The 27,471-nt window shown below is 42.5% G+C and overlaps 1 protein-coding gene across 8 annotated transcripts in view; it reads right to left on the minus strand.

The window, feature by feature from the left end:
• RPS6KA2 (ribosomal protein S6 kinase A2) overlaps positions 1–27,471 on the minus strand; it is a 476,285-nt gene that overhangs the window by 118,741 nt on the left and 330,073 nt on the right. For 7 of the 8 annotated variants that reach the window (XR_012158128.1, XM_073337900.1, XM_073337899.1 and 4 more), the window contains 3 exons: positions 7,507–7,587; positions 5,525–5,604; positions 1,682–1,788 (listed from right to left, as the gene is read on the minus strand). Coding sequence is in view for 7 of the 8 variants with exons in the window: in XM_073337900.1 (XP_073194001.1) it covers positions 1,682–1,788; positions 5,525–5,604; positions 7,507–7,587 (268 nt within the window). In the remaining variant the exon portion in view is untranslated. Of the gene's footprint in view, positions 1–1,681; positions 1,789–4,931; positions 5,006–5,524; positions 5,605–7,506; positions 7,588–27,471 lie in introns of those variants that run through there. The other variant, XM_073337904.1, reaches the window with a different exon arrangement.

Raw genomic sequence — 27,471 nt, forward strand, 5'->3', positions numbered from 1 at the left:
CACACTAGCACGATTCTTAATTAGAGCAATCAGAATCAAAGATCACAAATATTTTATTTATTTATTAGCTTTTCTATGGTGCTCATGAATGCAGTATGTGATTGCCTAGCAAACATGAATCAACTAAGCACCAAAACAAAGTCAAATCAAAAGGGTTCCTGGCAGATAGAGATACAAAAACATATGGCACTTGTTACTGATGACAGATGTTCTTTTATATTTGATATTTGGTAATAAAGTGATACATTTATTCCTTTAGATGTTAAATTCAGTGGGTGACTTTCTGCACTTGATAAATTTCTGGTTCTTATTTTCATTTAACCAAAAATGACTGGAACTTTTAGTAATTTGTGAAATGGTCTTTTGAGTAAATGACATATAGTTTCAGTCATGTCATTATCTACTGGTCGGTCAAAATGACTGCAATATATACATGAAACTGAATTTGAAGGTTATGTAATTTGTATCGTATTTGTGGATAAACAACCTTCCTGTCCACAACTCCTTACAAAATCAAACTTCCAATATTCTTGGCTTCTTCTTTCCTTCAGAAGTATGAAATTGATTACACACCACTCTGAAGAAATAATTGCATTTATTTAAATTGCATGGCATGAAGGGAAAGAATATTGCTATGTTCTTAGAGTTTGGAGCATAAAGGATAGTCAGACTGGCTCTGTTTCTGCACTACACTGTAATCTCCTTTAAACAAACCTGAATATTTCATTAAAAAGGTTCATAACTTTTAAAGGTTGAAGCACGTTTTATTAAAATTGGCATGGAACAATGTATGCTAACCACAAGTCAACTGGAACAGAGCAACAACAAAAAATATCAACTGACTCGCAGTCATCTCACTATGAGTGTCATTTGCTTTATTTCAGTAGTAAATACAAATATTTTTAAAAAGCAAAAAAAGAAAAAAAAGGGAACACTAGCATTTTAGAAACAGTAAATTTACCAGTACTCTTGGCAAAATTTAGCTAACATCACTGAATAGTTTGTAAACCAGCAGGATTAAGGCCAGTTTATATTGGTTCACTGCTACAAATAGAAGTAAACTTGTTTAAATCGAGAAAAGAACTTTAGGGTCAAAATCTGATCTGCATTAAAATGGTACAAATCCAGAGTAATGGCATTATTCTAGATTTACCTGGGACCTTAGATTCTAGATTTCGTCTGGGACCTTATTCCATATCTTGTTTTGAGGGGAGATAATTTATCCAGTCAAAAGCAATAGGGCACCCACTCTGTTTGACTATATAATATTGGACTATAGCAGATGTTGTGTCACATCATGCTGAAGTGGTAGGGTAGGAAGGCTGGTTGAATAGGTAGGGCACTGGACCGAGACTCAGGAGACCAGACTGCAATTCCTGGCTCAAACACAGTCCTCCTCTAGAATAACCTTGCACTAGTCTCTTGATCAACCCTGTGCCTCAGTTCCCCATCTGTAAATTGGGTAAATTTACCGCACAGGGGTGTTGAGGAAAAAATCTAGTAATGATGGTAAGATGCTCAGATATATAATTATGAGGATGCTACAAATACTCAGATAAGATAAGGAAAAAGATACCTAAGGACTTTCTTTGGCATTTTGTGACTTACTAATAATATAACAAGGAAGTGATTTAAAAGGTTCATATACATGTTTTCAGTTAATTTATTCTCCTTAACTTACTTTTCTGGTTTTAGATCCCTGTAAATAATTCCAAGACTATGGAGGTGGTCTAAAGCCAAGGCCAGCTCAGCTAAGTAGAACTTGACATCCTCTTCGGTAAACATTACCTAGTCAGAAAGAAAAGAAGAACAGGTCTAATCACTGTTATGATAACAGATTGACTTGAATTCTCTAACTCAGGATTGCAAGAAAGACCATCATATCAGATTCAATTTGTCAGTATTTGTCTGTACTCACATTAACCCTCCTCATCAGGTTTTCCTGGTTATAAGACAAAATTCTGTTCATTCAGCTACATTTTCCTCTCCCTTAAATCATGCTGCTTTCATTCTTGTTTTTGGTCAGTTCAGCTGACATTACATACTACTATAAATCTGGGCTGAGCCCAGAAGTGAAAGTAAGCTGGTACTCCCTGGTACGGCGTGGATCGGCTTCCCCAGGCGCAATTTAAAGGGCCTGCGGCTCCTGGCAGTGGCTGGAGCTCCCGGCCCTTTAAATTGCTGCCAGAGCCCTGTGGTAGCAACGGTGGGGCTGGGGCAGCAATTTAAAGGGCCCTGGGCGGTAGCGGCGGCCGAGCCCTGGGCCCTTTAAATCGTCCCTGGAGCCCCGCTGCTGCTTCCCCAGGGCTCCGGCAGGCTCCGAGGACGATTTAAAGGGCCCGGGGCAGTAGTGGCGGTCGGAGCCCCGTCCCCAGAGCCCTCCTGCCGGAGCCCTGGGGAAGCGGTGGCGGGGCTCTGGGGATAATTTAAAAGGGCCCAGGGCTCCGGCCGCCGCTACCGCCCGGGGCCCTTTAAACCGCTGCCAGAGCCCCCGGCTGCTGCTGTTATCCCGGGGAGGGGGAAGGAGGCACTTGCCGGTACAGGATGGGCCAGGGCTGGCTCTGACCTCCCGCAGCCCCACCCCTTCTGCCTGAGGCCCCGCCGCTTCCTGGGGCCAGAGCCGGCCCCAGCCCAGCCCCGTACCGGTAAGTCACTAGACTTACTTTCACCCCTGGCTGAGCCATAGTCTATTGACGTCAATGGCAAAAAGTCAACAGTGCACAGCCAGGCTCTTAGTACCGGCATATATCCTAGTTTACTAAAATGTTGGCATGTGGTTCCCAAATTCCCACAAGCTCAGATATGGACCTATTTTGTCTAAAAGTGAACTGAAATGCTTTGTGTTTTATAAAATGACTTCTATTTAGTTCCAAAATATTAACAGAATATGCAGCATGTGTAGACTTAGGGCCCAATCACAAAAACACCCCACTGAAGTCAATAGGAGTTTTTCCACTGACTTCAGTGGGTTTGGGCTCTTAGTTATGACAAGCTCCTCTTTTATTTACCTGCTGAGACATACGTTTGCTATCAGACCTCACCCTGGTGACATGAGACACAGAACACAGTGAAAGGCACAGGCACAGGCAAAACACCTACAGGACCAGACGTGGCTCCCCCACTAGTCTAGCCTGGGGCGACAGCAAACCCCTGGGAAGCCTGACTGCTAAGGTATGGCAACTGCAGGTACTGGCTGTGAGGCAGAACTCAGGGAGCTGAGCAGCAGCTGCAGTTTACCCAGCTGGCTGCTTCTGAAGCATCGCTTGGGGAGGTAGGATAATGCTGTCTTCTAGAGACATTCCTGGCAGCCAGCCAGGAGTTGTCTTCCTCCTGGTGGTGGTGGCTCAAGTCCTGGTCACGGTCAGACTTGTTCCTTTGGTGGCTGCAGCAGCTCTCACCACATCTCTAGGAGGGCGGGGAGCGGAGAGGAATATGTGGGAACCTGTGAGGAAGGAAGGGAATGGAGACAAGGAGAGATGCCCTTTCCAGGAGCAAGGAAGCAGGGAGAGGAGCCGGTACACAGCTGAGACAGGTGAGAGAAGAACTGCTAGCACCAAAGGAAGGTGGTGTCTCTTGGTCTACTCAGACTTCCACCAGCTGCTGCAGGGGACAGTACTATCCACATTCTGTAGTACTATCACATCTCTTGTTGCCCGGTTAGCTTGCACAGTTGCCACACCCTGTGCCTTGGGTTCTGTCTCACAGCTGTGCCAATCCCCACCTCCAGTGCTAGCTGTTGCTTCTCTCCAGCAGCCAGACCCAGCATGCTACCATGTGCCCCAGGTTAAACTCCTTGGGATTTGTAATGCCACTGGCAATAGTCCCTGCGGTCAGAGACTTGTAATCTCCAATGAGCTCAGCCAATGATGTCACTGGAATAACATCCTCTGCCACTGTCTCTACCAGATGCTAGGTAGAACCAAATTCGATCTAGAATTTAAAATAGTATAATATGTTTTAAAAAAAACCGTTTGCTGTCATTGCTCTACGTGAATTTAAAAAGCCAATTTTCAGGCGAGAGCAATGCTTTAAGAATTTGGCTTGCATTATTCACATGCACCTTCTCTCTCTCTCTCTCCCCCCCTGCATTTGCACCCTCCACTTTGTCGTACCAGCTGTTTTTTTTTACATTGTCTCACCGTGACTGGTGCAAGACCCTTCTCCCTGGCAGCCCCTGCCCCCATCGGCAGCTGTCCTGTGTCAGTCCTCCTCATTGACTCTCCCCCTCTTTTCAAATTTAATCTGAAAACAATTATTTCCTCATTTCTCTCTCATTCTCCCTGTCAGTTTTCTCCCCTCTGCTATTTTTTATTATGTAACTATATATCTATGGGGATTTAACTCTGGGAAGCAGTGTGGGATAAGGACTGTATGAAATGTTCTATTCAGACTAAAAGGTGCTGTATTATGAATAATGTATGTTTAACAAAAATAAAAAGTTACACAGGGAGAGAGAGTGAGAAGCCTGGATCACTCTTCTTTAAATTAAAGGAAAGATCATTGGAACTGAAGGATTAGTCACCATCTCTGGCCAGGGTTGGGGTAATGTAATTACTGGGACAAAAGGGCAGAGACAAAGTAGCATGGCTAACCTAGCATGACAAGGTGTCCTTGATCTTTCAGTGACCTCGTGAGGGGCCCTCACAACCTTGCTGCTTCCTGCCCAAGCAAGGCTTCTAGGAAAAGACCTTGCAGAGCCACTTAACAACCTTGGGTGAAATCTTGCCCCAGTGAAATCAATAGTAGTTTTGCCATTGACTACATTTGGGCCAGGATTTCACCCTTTGTGTTTTTGTGCTAATTCCAAAGGGTTCAGAGTCAGCTCAGGGAGACTCTCCAATCTGGGAGCTAATCAGGGATAGATGAACTCAGTTACAGTAAGGAGGGACTAGGTTATTCCTATGAAAGAGAGAGACAGGAATTTTACTCACCAGAAGCCATGGCAGGGAACTCTGGGGGACCATAATGGCCACCCTGCTGGCCTGTTTGTTTTGAATGTTGGCCTTTACTTGAAGGAGTGCAGAGAGAGACTTCTGCAAAGTGTAAAATATCTGGTGAAGTAAACTGGAAAACCTGGAAGGGATTTTGGAATTTCAACCTGAGCTGCCTGTGAACTCTCTAGCCACCCAGAACCTGACCCTGCTACATGTGGTCACTGGAGCATAGGCTTCATAGAGTGGGGAATCTGGGTATATCTTTTCTCTCCAGATCACAGCCAGCAAGTGTCTCTTTTTAGCAATGCGTCCGGGGTTATTCTACCATGAGAAGGAACTAGCAATGATCTAACCGTTGGGAGTAAACTGTAATTACGTTTTCTATTAACACGATGCTCACGCTCTGTCAGGTATGTCACTTATCACACAATGTAGATACAAGTATTAAAAAAGGTTTAGGGAAATTATAGCAAATTACAGCTCCAATTCAGTTACATAGAATGAAAATACACCCAGGGACACACACAAATTCTGAAAATAATCCTAGACATTATTTTGTGTTCTACCACACACAAAATCAATGGGCTTACCTCTTTGGAGAGTCTTGTGAAAAGGTCCCCTCCTCGTAGGAAATCTAGTATTAGATACAACTTTCCCTCTGTTTGAAATGCTGCATTAGAAAAGAATGGAGATGTTGGATGTTTTAAATCATTACAATGTCTCCAAAGAATGAATATTATTGATTAATTCTGCATTGTTCGCTAACTCTCCTACCATGTTAACACTTCACTTTTAGAATGGAATTATTTAAGACCTCTGCTGGACTAAGCAGTCTAGACCATACTGCAGGGAACAATCCTGTGTTAGCTGGGAGATGGAGATTTATTACTAATGAATTCTTTGCCATGCTTAGCACCTGGTCCCAGAGCTTGGGCTCCAGTCTGACCCTGAATGCCTACCCAGCAATTTTAGAACCCCGCAGCCTGAGCCCCACATGTCTAAGTCAGCTGATCTGTGCAGGCCTTTAATTAATGTGTAGATATACCTAATGAAGCTAAGGCTGCCTTCTATTGCACATTGCACAGGGTGAAGAGAAGAAAAGAGAGTAAAACTAGTCAGTGAAGCTCCCAGAATTGTGGAAGGAGAGAGGTACAGCTGTTCAAAATGCTCACAGAAGCCCCTTTGCACTAGCAACAGGACTCTTCAAGAATTCAGGGAGCTTGCTGGGCTAAGACAGGCAAATCTAGGGGGAAGCTGCTCTGTGTAACTGAAAGCATTGCAATAGTTTATCAGCATTGCAATAGTTACTCCTGGGGGAATTCTGTGCCAAAAAATTAAAAATTCTGCAAATTTTATTTGTCAAAATAATACAACATAATCATGCCAGTTTCAATTATTTTGGTAATTTATTTCAAAATACCTGTTGTCAAGTATGTGTGTAACAATACAGACACACACAAAAATTCCCCCAGGAGTAGAGTTAAAGAAACCCCTGTAACAACCCAGGTCCTGTTTCTCTGCTCCCTTCCCCCCTAGAGCCCAGCCAGGGGGCCAGATGCCCACAACCCCTCCCCCGTGAGTCCAGCCATGGTGCCCTCCTGCCAGTACACCTAAACCCCTCCCCCCAAGAGCACAGACATGGTCCCCCCAGCCCAGATACCACCCCCCAAGAGCCCAGCTGCAGGCCCTCTCCCCCCCAGATACCCGCACCCTCTCCCACCCCGAGACGAGCCATTGGGCCCCCTTTTGCCCAGATACCCACACCCCCTTGCCTCAGAGCCCAGCTGCAAGACCCCCACCCTTGCCCAGATATCCACACACCCTCCCCACAGAGCCCAGCTGCAGGGCCTCCCCCTTGCCTAGATACCCGCACCCTCTCCCCCGAGACCAGACACCTGGTCCCCTCCCCCCCAAAGCCCAGGGATCCAGAGGGAGAAACAGCCTGATGCTCAGTCCCAGGCTTGCACCTTCTCCTTCCATCAGGGTGTGTGGGGAACTGCAGCTGCCAGGAACCCTCTAGCTCTGCCCACTCCCCATGGCAGTGTCTTCTATGTGCGAGCTAGGCTCTGCTGGGTCCATCAGTACTTAGTGGCGGCCAGCAGCACTGCAGCCCATTTCTGTGGGGGAAAGGAAATTCTGTGCGGACATTAATTTCTGCAACATTCTGCATTGCGCAGTGGCACAGAATTCCCCCAGGAGTAACTAGTTTATAGAAATTTAGTGAGTGCTATCAATTATTAATAGTCTTTGGAAACAAGAGAATCTAATAATCAAACTGTTTGCTGAAGAGGGGTGATAGAACTGGCCTATATATCTTTGTTATCCCACCAACACCCCCCTAGTAACACCATCATTACATTACACCTTGTATCAAATTTGTTTTGACAGAGGCGTAGCAAAGCCCTCCTCCTCATGCTGAAGTTTTCCTGTGATATAAGGAAAATGAAGTCCATAACTGAGTGGAAATGGGGTAGTATTTAGCAAAGTGGCATTCTTATGAAATGACACAGATCCAATTACAATCCCAAAACACATGTACGAGTGAATCCGAATGCCATTTTATTATAGTTACCATAATGAAGCTTGACTATGAAAGGATGATTCACTTCTGCCAAAATATCTCTCTCCATTTTCGATCGCACCCGATCTCGGACTATAAGAGAGAGAACAATAAGAACAGCAATCAGTTAAGAGGCAGCATGGTGCACTGGAGAGAGCATTGAACTGGGACTCGGGAGATTTTGATTCTAGTCCTGACTCTGCCACTGGCCTGCTGTGGGACCTGGGCGAGTCACTTCACCTTCCCTACCTCTCTCCCTGCCCTTACCGCCTGTCTAGTTTCTGTAGATAGTAAGCTCCTGTAGATAGTAAGAGACTGTCTCTTTCTCTGCATTTGTACAATGACGTACTAATCTTGGCTGAGCTGTGAGGCACTAAGGCAATATAAACAATAGGAAGATTAAGGTTTACAAAAAAGAATTTTAATATAAAATAAAGCTATATAAACTCAATATCTAATTTAAAAATAAATAGAATATAACAGCAACTGACCATGGCAAGTTAATCAAGAGACTATAGTAGGTTAATCTTGCGTGCATTTAAGCATACTTGTGCTGTGCTGATATTAGCAATAAGGATGACTCATTGAATACCTGGATGTGGTTTAGATTAAATAATTTGAGCTCCCAATCAGATACAATTAGTAAAAAGGAAAAGTCTGTGGCTGAGGCAAAAGAGACAACTATTATTTTCATCTGCAGAGACAATTACTGCAGGGCAGAAACAAGTGTAATGATTTTTTTATGGATCAGATGAATGAAGAATAAGAGAAAAAATAATTACAGATGTGAATAGGGTTCAGGCTAATCAAGACTGAAACCAAAGTTCACCTAGTAACGGATTTTAATAGAATTTCACAAAACCAAGCTGGGTTCCACGTTTCAGATTAACATCCCTTGATCCTAAAGATGTATTTTATTCTTGATCACGGTTTTACTGATTTTCTAATAAAGTTGTTTAGGTTTATTGTTTCTTCTCCTTGTACCACATTATTTATTCATCTCTCAGCTGCAGCACCCACCCACTGGGTTATGAGTCTATTTTAGTCAATAATGCATGAGACCTCACTGCGGTTCTGTTGTCACATGTACGTGTGTTGGGTGTATTGATAAATGGGAGGTCAAAAGCTGAGTGCCTCCAACACCCAAGTAATGAATATATTACAGTGCAATGACACATTCTTCTGTACAACTGTGCTTTTAAAATTGTTGGTTTATAGACACTGGTCCAAACCAAAATTTCAGATATGAAAACCCTTGAATGTTGGAAAAATGTGGGTCTCTAGCTATTTTAATGTTTTATTTAAGACAGGACCCATATAAGCATGATTTTGTAATCCTCAGCCATTCACATTGCTTCCTCAATTCAAGCCATTTTGCAGTAAAATCCAACCACACCAAGGCCCAAATTCCATACCATGTGCAAAGATGGCATATCATATAGTCATGCAGTGCAAAGCTAGGCAGGGGCATACATTTCTCATGTTGCACATGCAATACACCACAAGTCACGTACCCAGTGTAGGAATGCTTGGGGTAGAGACTGCTACACCCTTCTGCATAAAATATTTACTATTTCAATCAAATGGATATACTGTGAGGAGTGCTTCCTGAAGTCTAGCTATGCCAAATGCAGTCAACCTCCCAAAACATTCACGTAAGCCATGCATCAGCCCTGAGGCACAACATCCCCAAGTGACAGGGTAGAGAGGTAGAAGTGGGCAGAAGCAGAAGTGGTTTGTTACCCACCATGGGTAACAGTATAAATCAGCTGTAAAGCTCTCACGCCATCATAGACAAAGAAAGGCCACCCAGCTATGCTCACCACACCAACCATACCCCTATACTGCTTGGTGCTTAACAGTAGTGCTGCGCTGACATTTTTTTACATCACATTATAAAAAGCTTTGGTTTTAAGTTATTTTAGACATTAGTTTGAGGGCATTCGAATGTAGCCGCAGAGGTGATATTTGTGATGTGTGTTCATGTGCATCACATCTGCGTGGCTATAGCCACGAACAATGGCAGGACTCCCTCACCCCATTGGGTATTTCTCCTGACACCTTGTTAGGGTGTTGTGGTTTTAGGTGAGCGCCTGTTGTGCTGGTGAGAACACAGAGGGAGGTGCTATATCAGGATAGTGCTATATGAGGAATGGGATATTACAATAGGATGGTGGCACTAAGTAGTGGTGGTGGGGGGATACTGTTTGCGAGTGAAGAGGCAATTGAAATGGGTCTGAGGAGCAACATGTATAAGGGATTTCAGCATCACAGTCATCTGCCCCTTGACCACAGTTCTTAGTAGTCAGTATTTCTGGGGACTGCGGATCTGTAATCCTTTTTAGTCTTCATAAGAAAACGTCTGTTCTGAAAACGGATTTCGGGCTTTGGCAGGCAACACTGGACGTAACCCGGTTACATGTTGTGTGATTATCTCTGTGCCACATTTAACAGTCCCCACTGGGCCTATCTGGCTCAGCTAATTATATCTAATTCACCAAGGTGGTGGTTACACATTTTGGGACTTCATTAGCCTGTCATGATGGTATGCCATCTGCCTCCCCACATGGAGACAGAAGCTGTAGCATGCCCATGTGATATTGAGGAGAGTGTTATGTCTCCATATAACATGCACCACAGCTTCTCTGATGTCTTGGCCTGATGACCCCTTTTTACATATCCTTCTAACCTCCCATTCCCTATCCAGGGGCAACTAAAAAGACTGTTGTGGCACACAGGTACTTCAGTGGTTACAGAGTGACCGATAGGTGGGTGATATGCTCTCTCTGCTCCTGTGCATTACATATTTCCTGGCATGGGTGCCCTTAGGACAGCAATTATGTGGGTCCACTTCTGGCATCCTGATGTCATAGCATCTGTCATTTAGTCCATTGCTCAGATGCCTTCTCACGTTCTATGGCAAAGCAGATCCATCTCTATTCTCCTCCTCCTGTATCACCTCTCAGTTGCTTCAGTGCCTCTGGGCTGTGCATGCTTTTAAATTTATGTTTCCTTCTATGGATTAACATTCTTCAGGGTGGAGACAGCTGATGGTTTGCTGCTCCATTTTGAATATCTGTAAGGCCCTATCACCATAGTATTTATATGCCATACAAGGCTATGGGCAGCATAAATCAAGAGACACTCCCTCTCTCCTCCAGGCCGCACCCTAGGCAGGTTTTCTGGTTGTGGGGGAAGATCAGGTTTTCTCTCTCTCTCATCCCGGTATTTGCCATATGCTCAAGCTCTTCCTGCTCCATTTTTGATGTAGGTGGGAGCTGGTGTTGATGTGGAAAGGCCCTCCTGAAGAGGGTCAAGCTTTGACTTAGTTTGAGCTCCTCTAACAAAATCTTCCCCAGGTGGGGCCCTATATATGAAAATGCTCTGCTCACTGCATTCTACAATTTTGTGCTTATATCCAGGACTGGCCTCAAAACTTTTAGTGCCTGCATCGTAACATGTAGGGAGCCAGCATAAATCGGTGGCATTTATTGATTGTCTGTGAGTCAACTCTGGCTCAGTCATTCCAGATTGCTGGGTCACTCCAGGATTATTCTCCAGATCCTATAGGGAGAGATTAGTAGGGTCTGACTATGTGGCTGGATGCGAGGGATGAAGATGCCTGGCCCAGTGAACCAAAAAAGCACTGATGTGTGTATTTGGAACAATTATGGATACCTCCTATTGTCTACATCGTTACATGGGGGTGCGTAACTTTGTACTTTCCTTTGCTGGATCAGCTGGCATAGGAGACAACTTGCATCATCCTAAATTCAGTCAAACTTGTTTATGAGGAGGACCTATTCATATGGATTGCATTACTCTGTCATCCCAAAAGGCTTAGCTTCCCGTGCTGTGGTTCACTTCCGTGTTGTCCCCTCACTTGGCTATATAGAAGGGTCTGCTGCTGAACAAACATTTACTCCAGGCTTTTGAGAGGGCTATGCTGTCTAGGCTGCACAATTCCTACCCCTCTTTTGGTACTGGCAGGGGATTGTTCAGCTGTCCAAAGCCTATCTCCAGCGCCTAACCGCCCCTTTTGGGATTTGTATCTTCTACAGAGGCTTAAGTGCAGTGTGTACTGGAAGCAGGAATGTACAGTGTTTTGGCAGGTGATATGCATACTAACAGATGTTGTTTACTTATCTGCATAAACAGTTTGTTCACTGGAAATGGTGCCCAGTTGCTGAACTCTTAGTGACAGGAAAGCTTTTGTCCTGTATATCCAGTATTGGATTTTGCCTCTCAACTTTAAGCTACATACCAGAGATGGAGAGAGTACAACCTAGAGCTGGGCTTCCCAAACGACGGTAGGCAATCTTGGTGTTCCGTCAGTTCACTTCACAACAAGTTTTTAACATGGTGCCATGTGAACCAAGAAAGTGTGGAAACTGCTGGCCCAAAGGAATAGGTATAGGGCTGAGATTCAGGAAGTCCTGAATGCTAATCCTGGCTGTGCCACTGACTCACTTGTCCAACCTAGGATAAATAAATTATCTATAAATTACTTCTGTGAGCCTTGGGGGATGTGAAACAGAAGTGACTACACTGTCATATCCTACAACAATGGAGAAAGTGTATGCCAGCTTGCAATAAAAGTGATCCACATTTGAATGAGTCCATTTAATATGACAGGGTTGGGACGGGAGGAGAAACTTTTTTTTTCTTCTTAAAAGTGGATTTTTAGCTAGACGGTTGGTGTAGTTTTCCTAGCCACAAGGGACTGAAGTGAAAGAGAAGAGAAAGAAGATTAATACAAAGTGTATTGCACTGGTAAAAAGAAGTTCCAACTCTAGAGACGATCAGTTGCGTTTTTTCCCCCCTAAGAAAATTAAACCAAAAATACCTATCCCTTCTTGCTGAGTGATTTGCTGACATCAAATCCGGTCAAGAGTTAAAGAAAAAATATTAAATTTTCAACAGACGTGCCTTAGGCTAAAGGCATGCCATGGCTTGCGAAGTCACATCGCTAACTATGGACTCTGTCAAATCAGAAGGGCCTTCCTTAATGTAGAAGCCACAGAATGTCTACCAATTCAGCAGGAAGTTGGGCTAACTCAATGGGAACCTTTAATTAAGCAAATTGGGGCATAGATGATCTGCAACGATAGATATTATAGAGGTGATACGGTAATTTCCCCATTAAAATACTGATTAAAATTGGTAGGTAATTTAGCACAAAAATGAGGAGACTTTCTTAAGTGCTCCTGATTAGATCTCTGGAGTAATATCCTGGCTCTACTGAGGTCAATAGGGTTTTGCCATTGCCTTCAGTCGGGCAAAGATGTCCTCTGGATTCTTAGATTAGTTTGGCCGAATGCTACCCTTAAAATGGTGCTGTTCTTGTCCCTATGCAGTTTATCAGCCTTGAAGACTATGGACATTTGGGGGGGGGGGGGGAGGGTGTCTACATCTCTCTAATTTGGAGGAGTTGATGTTTGTACTGTAGGTCACTGGAAAAGTCATTTAAATTTTTTTGGCAGTAAGGTTTTGAATTTTGCCAATTAATTATTTTCATTAGCAAGTACATAAGCAAATAAATGCAATATAATTTAATAGATCTGTAAAAATATATTAATTTAGAAAGAAAAAAGTAATATTAACATATAGGGAAGGTTAATAAAATTAAATAGTATTTGTTCTAAACTGTAACTTGTCATTGTTTGTTTGATGGATAGCTTTGCAAGAGAAAAAGTGTGAGTGAGGGGAAAGAGGGATGAGAGGGAAGGTCATGGGTACTATAGTTTCTGCTCATAGTGGGAGCTATAATTAATTACATTAGAACCTCAGAGTTAGGAAAACCTCGGGAATGGAGGTTGTTCATAACGCAAATGTTCGTAACTCTGAACAAAACGTCATGGCTGTTCTTTCAAAAGTTTACAACTGAACATTGATTTAATACAACTTTGAAACTTTACTATGCAGCAGAAGAATGCTGTGTTTCCTTTTTTTGTAAGTATTTTAAGTTTAATACAATTTTATATTGTATTTGTTTTTTTTCCCTTGGTCTCCACTGCTGCCTGATTGCGTACTTCTGGTCCAAATGAGGTGTCTGGTCAGTTCGTAACGCTGATGTTTTACTGTAATGCAGTGTTCTAAAACAACAACATTTAACTCCTCCTTAGTTGCTCAGACCTTTGTCAAACCAGTTCTTCTTGGGCTGACACTTTCCCCATGCTTGACCCTAGCCTGAAGGTGAATTTATTTGAAAGGTATGAACAAAACCAGCTGAACTATTTTTGAGTTACACAATCATGGAAAAAAGCCATAATTTGCTCATATGTTCCAAACCACAATTTTATTTTCTGTTTGTGTTACTCAGAAAAAACGGATGAAGCTACAAACATCAAGCTTACGTGTTCAGTAGTCTTTATTGTGGGAGAAAAATCACGTTTGAAGAAACTTGGTTCAGTAGTTAAGTTACAGGGCTCAATTTTACTTTGCTTGCTTCTGCCAACTTAAAACAGGGTGGCAAGGTGGCTACAAGCTCACATGCACGGTGGGTAGCCACTAGCTGGGCATTGCTGTCTTCAAACTGAGTGGTGCCAGCCAGAGAGGTGGTGTGCACCAGGAAGCTGGGGTATGTGCACGTTTGCTCTGTCCCTGCAGCAATCTATACTGCAAGGGCTCTTAAGGAACCCTGGAATCTCCAAGGGAAGGAAATAAGCCCTGCCCTCCCACAAGGGATGAAACCCACCTAGTGCACAGCAAGCATCATGATATGCACCTGCCTGTGCCAGCTGGGGTAAGTGTGGCACTTGGCCATTTAGCATGAGTTTTCTCATGACTGCTAGAATTTTCCACTTACTCGTCTCCTCCAATGCCTCAGTTAAAGAAGTTAAAAATGTATGTTGAGATAGAGTCAAGAAGGGGGTGCTTGTTATGGTCATCTCAGTATTCCTGGGTTAAGGAGTTCTGAACTGAGTTAAGAATTCTCCCCACCACTAAAATCCATGCAAGGATCTCATGTTTGAGAGATCTGAGAGGGAATGTTCAAGCCTATACATTTTGTGTTAGTGCTAAGCAGCAAGCATTTCAGACTGCTGGTGACAAGGGATTCAATGAAAAAATGAGTAAGTGACCTGAGTCTGTCTTTAAGGGAGTTGTCAGGGCACCTAAAATTGCGGACTCCTGATTTAACAGTCAGATACTTAAATATGTGATACTTGGACCACAAAAACAATTTAATTTTTCTGGGGAGCAACTCTGGTGGTGGCTTCATGGCCGAAATACCAGGGATTCAAGTGGGGATGTCCAGAACTAAAAGCATGAGCAACTACAGTTTATCCTAAAGAGACAAGCCTTCTGTAGCAGGAGGTTGTAACAACTTATCTCCTTTGTAAATTGGCAGAGAGGGGGACTTAACACAAACTCACCAGGGCGTTAACACTGTTATGTCACGGGCACTGTTATGTCACAGTGGAAAACATTTTCTGTGAATATTTGTTCAAATTCAAAACTTAAACTATCATAACCTTTGTGTGTGCATTTTCCATTGATATCTGAAAAGCTGAGCCTTACTAACAGAAGGGATCCTTGAAAATAGCTTCCCAAAGCACATTCCACATTGTATATTTAACTATGAAGTTCACAATTCACACTGGGTAAAATTTTCAGAAGCACCTATGTGATTTAGGAACTTAAATCCCATTTTCAAAAGGGATCTTGGACCACATTTTTAAAGGTATTCAGGCACTCCGTATGAATTTCAAGAGTGCCTTGGTACCTAACTTCCATTACCTTATGCAACTAAAAAATGCTCACAAGAAGCTGTTTTTGAGCTAATTGTACAAGAAAATGTGTGAACATATGATTCATTATGAGTTTCACAATCTACTCACAAACATTCTGTGAAAAGAGACAAAATTGAACAGATAAATAATTTGTTACAAATTATTTGCTGATCTCTACCCTTATTAAAATTGGATAAGAAATGTCTCTACTCAGCAAGCAGAGAGAGTACAAATTAACTAAGAAACTCAATTCTTACCATGTTGTACTGAGATTATTAAGGAAGGGTAACATACAGGAAATGACCAAAACAAAGATGGGAACTAGAAGACATGCTAATGTAGGTGATTGGGGGGTAAGGGTAAATCAACATTTGTTAAATGAAGGAAACTAATAGTCAGATTCTGCCATCCATTATTTCCTCCACACCCCTAGATCTCAATGCAGTTGCACAGATGTTACAAAGAGGAGAACTGACTCAAACTTAGGGACATATGTTTCAATTTCAAGGTTCTAAGAGCGTATTACGAAGTACGCAGTGTAGTTGTAGCCCTGTTAGTCCCAGAATATCAGAGAGAAGGTGGGTGAGGTGCTATCTTTTATTGGACCAGCTTTTCTGTTGGTTAGAGAGACAAGCTTATGAGCCACACAGGACTCTTCGTCATATCTGGGTAGACCTCTGAGTGGCTCGAAAGCTTGTCTCTCTCACTAACAGAGAAGTTGGTCCAATAAAAGGGCTTGTCTATATTTATGCTGCGATCGATGCAGTGGTGTCAATTTAGCAGGTCTGGTGAAGACCTGCTATGTCGATGGCAGAGCACTCTTCCATAGACTCCTGTACTCCAGCTCCCCAAGAAGAATGAGGTAAGTCAGCGGAAGAGCATCTCCTGTTGACAGTGCCGTGTAGACACCGCTGTAAATCGATCTAAGGTACATTGACTTCAGCTACATAGCCTTCAGTTAACTCACCCACTTTGTCTCTTTAGTATTACAGAGTGGCAGGCAATACAGAATAGTGGACACAGAAGTAAAGCTATTTAAGGAATTTTCTTCAATTTTTTTTTAAGTGCAGTCTATTGCATTTGAAGGAAACAATTTAGAGAACTAGATTCTAATCTCAGATATGCATGCATGTCATGGAAGATAAACTAGATGCACAGCAGCTGATTCTGCAAAATACAAAGCAATAGAGGCTTCCTAACCAAGATCAGAATCTGGCTCTATTGGTTGTACTTTGAAAGAAAATATGCATTACTCTTGCTCCACTATCTTGTAGATGGAGAATCACACTAAAGATACGCAGGGCCGGCTCTAGGCACTAGAAAAACAAGCAGGTGCTTGGGGCAGTACAGTTCTAGGGGCGGCATGGTTGGCACCGCCCCAGCTCATGTCCGCCTGCTCCCCTGAATGCACTGCCGCTGCTCCGCTTCTCCCCCTGCCCCCTCCCAGGCTTGCTGCGCGCAAAACAGCTGTTTCGCGCAGCGAGGGAGGGAGGAGAAGCCAAGCGGCGGTGTGCTTGGGGACGCGGTGGGGGTGGAGCGGAGGTGAGCTGGGGTGGGGAGTGGTTCCTCTACCCCACCGTTACTTCCTGTGCTCTCCCTCCCTCACCCTCGCTCACCTCCGTTCTGCCTCTCCCTTGCTGAGAGGGAGGGGGGAGAAGTGGAGTGGCAGCATGTTCAAGGGAGCAGGCGGAGTGGAGGTGAGCTAGGGCAGAGGGGAGCCGCAGGAAGCAATGGGGGGGGGGAAATGCGGCAGGCCTGGGGGAGGTGGCAGGGCCAGGGATTTGGGGAAGGGGTTAGGAAGGAGTTGGGGCGGGTGGGCATTAAAAAAAAAAGCGGGGGCGGCCAAAATTTTTTTGCTTGGGGTGGCAAAAATCCTAGAGTTGGCCCTGAAGATACGTCTTCACCGAAAAATAAAAATAAATGTATTCTTAATCTTTAATTCGGGTTAGCAAACCGAAGTGGCTAATTTAGGTTAAAAATAGCAATAAAGACGAGGCAATTCTGATATTTTATCTTGCATTGGCACAGCAGCTTGAGTTCTCCTTTAGACTTGAATTTGAGCTCCTATTTAAGTTAAAACCAGAGTTGCCTTATCTTTGTATTACCTTATCATCATAGGGACCTGTTAGAATATGCAGAACCCCCCTCCCCGCAAGCTATACTATTGTCACCTGAATAACGAAGCATAATGGCAATGGCTTGTGCAGAATGCCATTGAACATTTCCTAGAGGACTGGCTACTTTTCTGGGAGAAAGACTTCCCACCCCCCGAAATGTGGAATCTTTAGAGATGAGAAAAGAGAAATAAAAAGTGAGCTTTGGTACTTAAGCTTAGAGCTGTGGCTGCACAGAAACAAGCAGATAGAGAGAATCAAGACATTCTTTCTTAAAGGGCACTCAGAAAAATCAATAATGTCTCAGGCTGTACTTTAAGAACTCAAGTTCAGGTAATGGCAATTTTTTCCCTCTAAATATTGTTCTTACATAAACCAACACATTCCACTTTTAGGAAATCTTTTTAATTTATTTATTTTTTAAGTCAGCTATCCATAGACAAATGATATCCTTTAGTGCTTGGACTTACTTTATGGGTTGGAAGAAAAGAGGTCTTGAAAATATCTCAAAACGTCTGATTATATTTTTCACTTATAGCATATATCACCACCTTTTTATGAGGCTCTCAAAGCACTTTACAAACATTAATTAATCTTACATTATCACTATGAGGCAGCTATCCTTGTTTTATAAACAGGGAAACCGAGGCACTAACAGATTTAGTGGCATGTCCCAAGCCACACAACAAATCAGTGTCAAGATCAGGAAGAGAGTCCAGGTTTTCTCCTCTACAGCTCTAATCACTGGACAAAACACCATCATTTTGCAAAGTTCTTGATCAGAAATGTTATTGAAAATGAAAGTAAGCTTATTACAAAAGTAATTTAAATCCATAAAAAAATTAAAGGATAAAAATATCACATTTGCAATGAAAAGAAAAAAATCCCTATGCAGAGACATCATTTTAAATGTCCACACACACACACACACACACACAGGTCAATCCACTGCCTCCTCACGTGCAATATACCTAAAGTTCCTCAGTTGGCCAAATTGTGTGCTGACATTCACCACATGCAATACCTATGAGTGCAATTGTTGTTGGATATCTAGGAGCACATTAATAAAAAGACTGATGAAGAACAGAGAAATCTGCCAGTCATCAGGAGAGGAGAAAACCTCAGGATAACAAAATTGTACACATGGATATTCATGAAATGTGTCTTTCTATTCTACACTAACAAACAATCATAGATCATTCAGCCTGTCTCCCGTACAAATAAAAGCTCTAACTTCTGAGTACAGCCTCAGCAGACCCATACTTTCTTGGTTATATAAATGTTGTTTATTTAGAATTATTTGCCTTATTTGACATGATTTGCTGTCAAACGATGCATGCAATATTGGATTCTGGTCACAAATTCTCCTGTAACCTATCCTTATTTTATATTACATTTTCCTTTAGTTGCCTAGATATATGATATATTATTACTGCAAGCCATACCAGCACTTAACTGCATTTAACAGGCAATAATTACCCACATTATAGGAATCACAAAATTTTAAAACCAGAAATGAACAAATAAACCAGGCATTAGGGCTACGGGGCCCCAGATGAATGGGGATCAGTAATCGCTCTGAAAATTGTTATGATCATGAAGGGAGGAGTTAGCTGACAATTTATACAGTATTTAAATAATGAAAAACTTACAGTAGTTACACAGTAAGATGGCCTCTTTTCCCTCACCAAGATGGGTGTTCTCCCTTTTAACATTTAGTACCAACTCATAGAAATTAGGCATGGAAAAAACCTACACATATTACATTATTTACTCCAAAGACAGTCAGTCAGTCAATCGACACAGAGCCTAAACTTCCCCTCAGCACTGCTCTTGTGCCACCATTTCTCCTTTAAAAGAAAAGGAGTACTTGTAGCACCTTAGAGACTAACCAATTTATTTGAGCATGAGCTTTCGTGAGCTACAGCTCACTTCATCGGATGCATACCGTGGAAACTGCAGAAGACATTATATACACACAGAGACCATGAAACAATGTCTTCTGCAGTTTCCACGGTATGCATCCAATGAAGTGAGCTGTAGCTCACGAAAGCTCATGCTCAAATAAATTGGTTAGTCTCTAAGGTGCCACAAGTACTCCTTTTCTTTTTGCGAATTCAGACTAACACGGCTGTTACTCTGAAACCTGTCATTTCTCCTTTGAGCCTCTAGTTCCCTTTATTGCTATGGTTATGTTGAGGTGTTCACCAGCAGGCTGCTCACCTACCATGGAAGGTCAACACCCACATCTCTCCTATCCATAGCCCAAATGTTTCTGAATTAAATGATGGTCTGCCTTGTGTTTGCTACTGTGATGTCACTAAGTCAACATGAACAACAATGCATCTGATGAAGTGAGCTGTAGCTCACGAAAGCTTATGCTCAAATAAATTGGTTAGTCTCTAAGGTGCCACAAGTACTCCTGTTCTTTTTGTGGATACAGACTAACACGGCTGCTACTCTGAAACAACTAAATTGTTTCTCTCTTCTCCAGTCTGAGATGGAGATGAGCCAGCCATCCAGGATCTGGTGGATCTCTCAAGGTGGCAAGTTTCATACATCCAACTTGGTGTCATCAATTGTCATTTATTTTCTTTGTTCTTAAAAAGATGCTCAGGCCAGGTGGGTGGCACAGACACAGTGGTGCAAAATGCTTGGCTCACTTCACTTTGCCATAAAGTGTGAAAATGCCAATGTTTTAGCTTTTACAGCAAATATTTTCTGCAGTATTTCACAGAAGTGAAATATGCAGTTTTTATGGTTGAAAACTGTTAAGAGCCCCCCTTGGGTTGTCCATAAACATCCAAAGAGATCTGTGGTGAAATCCTCACCCCTGCTCTGTGCCCTTTACACAAGGTAGGAGGGCCAGAGTGACATAAAGGGGCTCAAGAAGTCCTAATTCTGGCCAAAGGAAGATTGCCTCAGTGCAGGCACTGTGGTGGATGGCCATAGGCTGCTTTCCGAGGACCCATTTGCAAACCGCTGCATAGAGGACAGGCTGGGGGCAGGGCTAGGACTGAAATTCTAGGCAGTGCTGCAACACATAGGATAGTCCTGGGAGGCTGACTTTAAACAGGCTCCTAGGGCTGCCTAAAGCGTGACAAACCTTTCCAGTTCCCATAGCAACCCAGAACTAGGACACACAAATGTGGCTTAAAGTCAACTTAGCCCCACCTCCTCCTGTGCTAGGAGGCTTGTGCTGTGCCTTGGTGCAGCACAGATTCTCACCCTCGTACACATAGGTTGTTAGGGTCAAGACTGAAAGTGTTTAAATAATATCAAGTGGGAACTGGGAATGAATCTTTGGGAGGAATGGACAGTGTCTCACACTCTCTCACAATGGAGATTGTACCTAGTGGGATTCTGAACTGCCCCATCAATTGAGTTTTATTCAGGATAGGGACAGGGACTGGTAACATTACTGTAGATTCAGGAGACTGGTCAAAACTCCGAATTTCCATCCTAGGAGAAATTATAACATTTCTAATACTTTTTCTTCTAACTGCACCAAAGAGTTGAAATTTTCTACACAATAACATTTCTGAAAAAAGAGTTGGGTCAGTTGAAACATTGTTTTGAAAAAAAAATATTTCTATTTTGACATTTTTATTTTAAAATTAGAGAGTTTAGTAATTTTTAAATCACCACCATTAATATGTTGTAATGCACAGGGCTGGATTTAGGTGCAGGCAACCCAGGCAACTTGCCTGGGGTGCCAGGCTTGGGGGGGTACTGGGCTTGGGGTGCTGTTTACCAGGCAAGGATCCTTGTGCTGGATCAAAGAGCTTTCTTCATGCCTTGTGGCTGCCACTCCCTCAACTTGGTTGGGTCAGATACAGCGTCATCTTCTTTAGATTCAGTATCTCTCTTCAGAGTACTGCAAGGGATATATGTCCTGTTTTCAGCATCAACTATCAGGTGGAAGATCTTTCTGGACAATGTTACAAATTTGACTATGAAGCAGCTAAGTGACACTCGCTGGAAGAGCCACATTGACAGCATAAGGCCAGTGAGGTACCAAGTGACTGAGTTTTATGATGCCTGATGGAACTGGTGCAGTTGAGTAACGCCTAGGCCACAATCCGACACAAGGTGCAAAGCCTGGCAAACCAGATCACTGACTGCATTTCTGGTCTCACAATCTCTGCTCCAAGTAAATGTTGTAAGCACTCAGGTCGATGGATGTCGCGACCACTACTACTTTGATGAGAAGCTGCCTTGTTTTCATTATGGCCTCCGGAGACAATGCCATCACTGCTGCCAAAGAAATGGCAGAAAACTTAGGAGTTGAGCCTGTCTTCAAGGAAACGCATATTCATTGCAAGGAGAGACAGTTTGGTTACAAGGGTAGAGACAAGGTGATGGTAAGCTCAGAAGAAAAATTCAAAAAGGGAGTTTTTTTGCTTGCTCATCGATACTACTCAAGTGTCCATCAAAGAAAGATTTGGACAAATGAAGCACCATGAAAAGACCTGGGGTTTTTGGTATGATCTTAGTAAGCTGCTGGCGGACAGGAAAACACACTCTGGAACACTTGTAAAGACTTTCACTGGACGCTGACACATGGCGAATGTTCGAACGTCAATGATAAACACCTCTGTCAAATTGGACAACATCCATCACATTTTGCCAAACAGGAAGCACTCTCCACTGCAAGTTCTTCAATTCATTCATGATTCAGAGCATAAGGACACTTTTCCTAATGTGTGGATAGGTTTGAGGATTCTGCTCATGCTGCCAGTCACAGCTGTGAGTGCAGCTTTTCGAAGTTCAGGCTCATTAAGAGATACCTTTCATTGATGATGGCCGATGAGAGATTGACATCGCTTGCTATTTTATCGTTTGAAAATACCATTGACCAGTCTTTGGCTCTCTCAGACGTTGTGCTTCAGTTTGTGAGGGCAAAGGTGAGAAAAGCGATTCTTTGAACTAAAAGAGTGTCCCAGGAGTAAGGTGACCATAATTTACAAAACACCCCCGCCACCCCACAAGCCTAAAAACAGGACATTTTGTGGTGACATAATGGCAGATTTTTTTCAAGTGATTTCATGTTGTGAGTAATTGATAATGAAATACTGAACAAACATTGTCAATATTCATTTTGATCAAAGCTGCTGTTTTGCTCATGTCCACATTGAATTGACTTTTCTCTTCACTCCAAATTCTGTCCAGCACACCGAACACTTGTTCCATTGGACTGTTTGCATCTGATAAACAGCAAATTCTACTTGCTCTAGCACCTGAGTCTAATTAAGGGCAGCCTATGACCTTTAAAAACCTCTTCCAGTGAGCAAGAAAAGGAAGGAGGTATGAGAAGCAAGCTGCAGAACGGTTGTGTGCAGTGAGGGCAAAAGGCTTCTCCGAGATAAAGAGTTGTTTTTCCCTATAAGGGGAAATCTTGTGTTTGTTCCTAATTCCAATGGGAATTAGGAAATGTAATATTTTTGTTTAAAAGAAGCCCTCGAACCTACCCTGTAAAATACTATAAAGAAACCAGCATGAAGTATTAAACCTCCCGAGTGGGACTAATTTACCCTAGGCTCCCTTAATGCCAGAGGGAGAAAGCCCTGATGTGACCAAAGAGGTGCGTGGTCACACACAATCACCCACAGGCGAACACTTATCACAAAGTGATCATTCCATATCTGACCTCTCAGTCCCCATCTTCAAAACACCTTTAGAAGATGAGCCTGGGAATTTAAATTCATAATTTCGTTAGACACTAAAAATCAAGGACTTAATAAAGACACAGGGTTTATGATTTATTAGGACAATCTGTAACTCACTAACCTCCCTTTTTTCCTTCTGTGACTGCAGAGGTGTTAACTGCCCTCTTCACCTGGAATAGTTTCTTACAGTATGTTTAGCATAAGGAGTTAACACAATCTGTTCCACCTTGTATTTAGCTGTGACACTCAAGTATCTTTCCCAGATCTGTAGGGGAGCTCTATGTAAGCTCGAAAGCTTGTCTCTTTTACCAACAGAAATTAGTCCAAGATTTCACCTCACCTGCCTTCTCTCCCTAATTTTTGGTTTAGTAGTTATGAAGCTTTAACTTTTTAAATCTCAAAATCTACCGTCATTAAATAGTTATTCTCTGATGTGCCATAATTTCCTGCAACTGAAAATGTGAATAGATTTAAAAAAATGCTGAAAAACCCAGAACATTCATAATTTTGATGGATAGTATCAAAAATAATCACATTCTCCCAAGTCTACTTATGCCATCTCCAACTATCTAGCAGCAGCTGAAGTGGAGTTTTTACCCAGAAAAGCTTATGCCCAAATAAATCTGCTAGTCTTTAAGGTGCCACCAGACTCCTCGTTGTTTTTGTGGATAGAGACTAAGACGCTACCCTTCTGATACTTAGTTCACTACCTAGATCATGCACAAAAACAAAAGAACTTGGGATCTACAAAGCCAATCAGCAATCTGAATGCTGTCAACATGAAACTCCTTCTGAGCATGAAAGGTGGCTTTGAGCCAATAGTGAGTATAATGCAATTATCCTTGCTATGGAAACTATGCTACGACGTGACTGTCTGCTAGATAGCCAAGGGCATCATGCAAGTATCAGCACAAATAGAAACTTTGCCCAAACATGAAAATAAATTGGTGTTGTTTGCTGTGTTGTATCAGTGCCGGTCCCAGGATATTAGGGAGAGGTCAGGGAGATAGCATGTTTTATTGGACCAACTTCTGTTGGTGAGACACAAGCTTTTGAGCTACACCAAGCTCTTCCTCAGAACTGGGAAAGGTACTCAGTGTCACAGCTAAATACCAGATTGAACAGATAGTTTAGCATAAGTAGTTAGCTCTTATTCTAAGGGATCATTCAAGTTGAAGAGGCTCATTAATACCCCTGTAATCATAAGACAAAAAGGGGGGTTGGTGGGTTACAGATTGTTGTAATAAGCCATAAATCTGGTCTCTTTATTAAGACTATGATTTTTAGTGTCTCGCAAAGTTATGAATTCAAGCTCCTAGGCTTGTCTTTTGAAAGCATTGTGGAGGTTTCCTTTGAGGATGAGGACTGAGAGGTCAGATACAGAGTGATTGCTCTGTGAAAAGGGTTCACCCACAAGTGCTAGGGTGTTGGTCTTTTATCATTTTCCTGTCTGAGTTCATTTAAGAGCCCAATGCTTGTGTGTTTTCACCCACATAATTGATATTCAGGCATTTAGTGTCCAGCACTGCATAAGGTATGCCACATATGTGGGACCCACAGATCTTAGAAGGGATGTTGTGGGGGGTGGAGGGAAGGTTGTTGGTCATTGTAGAAGTGGAGATGTACCTGCAGGTTTTGCATCTGTTGTTTCTGGTGCTGCTTTGAGATGGTGTGTCCTGGTCTGTGGGGAGCTTGCTTCTGACCATGAGCTTGGAAACATTGGCTGGGGTAGGGGGCAGTTGTGAAGGCCAGAAGAGGGGTTTCAAGAAAGCTTTCAGGATAGGGTCCCCATAGAACATAGGTCAGAGTAGTTTGATTATAACCTTTATGGGTTCCAGTGTGGGGTGGGAGGTGACAACTTGAGGATATAGGTCAGAGGAAGGGGGTTAATTCTGTATTGAAGCAGGTTTTCTCAGGGATTTGGGTGGCTGGAACCCAGGGAGCAAGAGCCACAACTGACAGCATTCGTGACTGATGTAGAAAATATACAAATCCAATAAATATATTTTCTGCTGAAAATTGTTTGGATTCCAGAGCACAGGCTCCTGAATTACATAATCTAGTATGGGTACTGCAGATTGCCAGAGTTTGCCCAGTAGCATTGGTATACAGAATTAACAGAGACAGCAGTTTGGTTATTGCAGACAGGTGATCAACTTTCCGCAAGATGTCAACACTAGACTCAAGTGGCTTCTGCATTCATTAAACTCACTGCCTTCAATGGTTTTATTGTGATAATACAGAAAATGGGCATGTTGATTTCCATGTTAATTGGAAAATGGTAAAAATGCGCTTTTGCAATTGAAAAGTAGTACTATTTTCTGTGGGGAAATAGAAATCCATTAAAACAGTTTGTTGCAGCTCCCTAAAGATGGTAGGTGACCAAATGCAACACTAACTACAAAATGTACCATGATTACAGGCAGCTGAAAAGGAATAAGTGGTGATTACAGTTGGATGCTCCCTTGGTGCAACTCCTTCAGCAAACAGAACAAAAACACTGCTCATGTAGAAAATGAGCCTGTCCTATGGCTAGAGAAGACTGGGTAGATTGATATGACCTTTACAGTGCTATTTCCCAATGGAGCTGCAGATTTACTCATTGAGAGCTAACTGTCCATCCATCCAACTATTTTCAACACTTCATGCATTACAGAGACAGGAGAGCTGCTAAACATCTGATTTTTTTTCCCAGAACTCCACAATGCAACGGACCACACATCTCAGCATGGAATAGTATGTGTAATAGCACCTAGGGCCTGATATAGCGCTTAGCAGTAGGTCTCAGTATAATTTACTGAAGAAGATAGGCATCATTATCCTCATTTTACAGATGGAAAAACTGGTGCATGGAGAGGTGAAATGACTTCCCAGGTCACCTAGTAAGTCAGTGGCAAAGCACAGATTCAGAGTTTCCTGAATTCAAGTCTAATGCTCTATCCTCTAGGAAACACTGCCTCATGAAGGAATGAATTAAATGGTTTTAATGAGCTAAAGGAAAGACTACTGAATGCAGAGCTTATACTTGCCAAACAACTAATGTTCTACAGTTCATCTTTGAGGGGTACTAACATTTACTGGCACATGCTGCAGTGAACTCTTAGATAAGATACTGTTTTTGCAACCTTGAACACTGGTCTTCACATTAAGAGCAGCTTATCTGCACTAGTTTGAACTATATCAACTGCTAGCTTCAAAAACAGATTAGTTAGCAATGCCAAGAAATATACAATAAATGGAAGGTATGCAAAACTTAAGGAAAATCCTTTAATTGCTTCATGGTTCTTCCAAAATTGGGCTGATTTCTTCATTAATTTGTCCATATTTCAATGTTAAGAACTTTTGGTATCATACAGATTTTCAACACCTGTGGAAGTTTTATGGCTTGAAGGATCACCCAATGCTTGACAGTGCTGATGAGGAACAGTTATCAGTGCATAGGAAAGTTAGGTTCATAAGGGGGAGGGGGGGAAAGAGAGAAAACCAGTAATGAAGACATCTGCTCTAAGTTCCCATTGGAACTAGGAGGACACCACTGAGATAGTCAAGAGTAGGACAGTGACAACTCAACTGCGAGAAATGATCTTTTGATGAACCTGCACAATAAATATGGATGGGAACACGCCAACACGGATACACAGTGCATCCTATCCATTGATGCTGTACTTAAATTACAAAGCTAAATATGACAATGAAGGGGAACCCAAGTGGAGAACCTTTGAGGAATTGGTTGGTGATGTTCAACGTAGCAATGTAAAGGGCAATATTGGAAAAACTGCAGTACAGTTTTTCCTCTCTGACTACTCAGCCCAAGAAACATTTAACATTTTCACAGATATTATTTATTATTATTAGATATTAAGGTCAGAAGGGACCATTATGATCATCTAGTCTGACCTCCTGCACAATGCAGGCCACAGAATCTCACCCACCCACTCCTGCAATAAATCTCTCACCTATGTCTGAGCTACTGAAGTCCTCAAATCATGGTTTAAAGACTTCGAGGTTCAGAGAATCCTCCAGCAAGTGACCCGTGCCCCATGCTTCAGAGGAAGGCGAAAAACCCCCAGGGTGTCTTCCAGTCTGCTCTGGAGAAAAATTCCTTCCCAAACCCAAATATGGCAATCAGCTGAACCCTGAGCATATGGGCAAGATTTTGATGGTATGCCCATTGTATCATTGCAGTTAATGTTCAATAACAACAACAGCTAGCTATCCACACTGAAAGCAGAAGACACTGCTCTTCCTTCTGAACTAGAAATTTATCCACAGCATGCAGATGACCTGGAAAATAAGCCAAATAGAGTTCACAAAGTATTAAAAAAAGGACAAAGGTGGGTTAAAGGAAGAACACCTGCTGTTCTGTGCCAGATACAGACTAGAACAATTATTATCATCACCACATCATTTTGAAGGTCACATAGCAAAATCTGAAGCAATTGGCAAACAGATTCTCTACAT

This window comes from Lepidochelys kempii, chromosome 3 (genome assembly GCF_965140265.1).
Source record: "Lepidochelys kempii isolate rLepKem1 chromosome 3, rLepKem1.hap2, whole genome shotgun sequence".
Classification (NCBI taxonomy): domain Eukaryota; kingdom Metazoa; phylum Chordata; order Testudines; family Cheloniidae; genus Lepidochelys; species Lepidochelys kempii.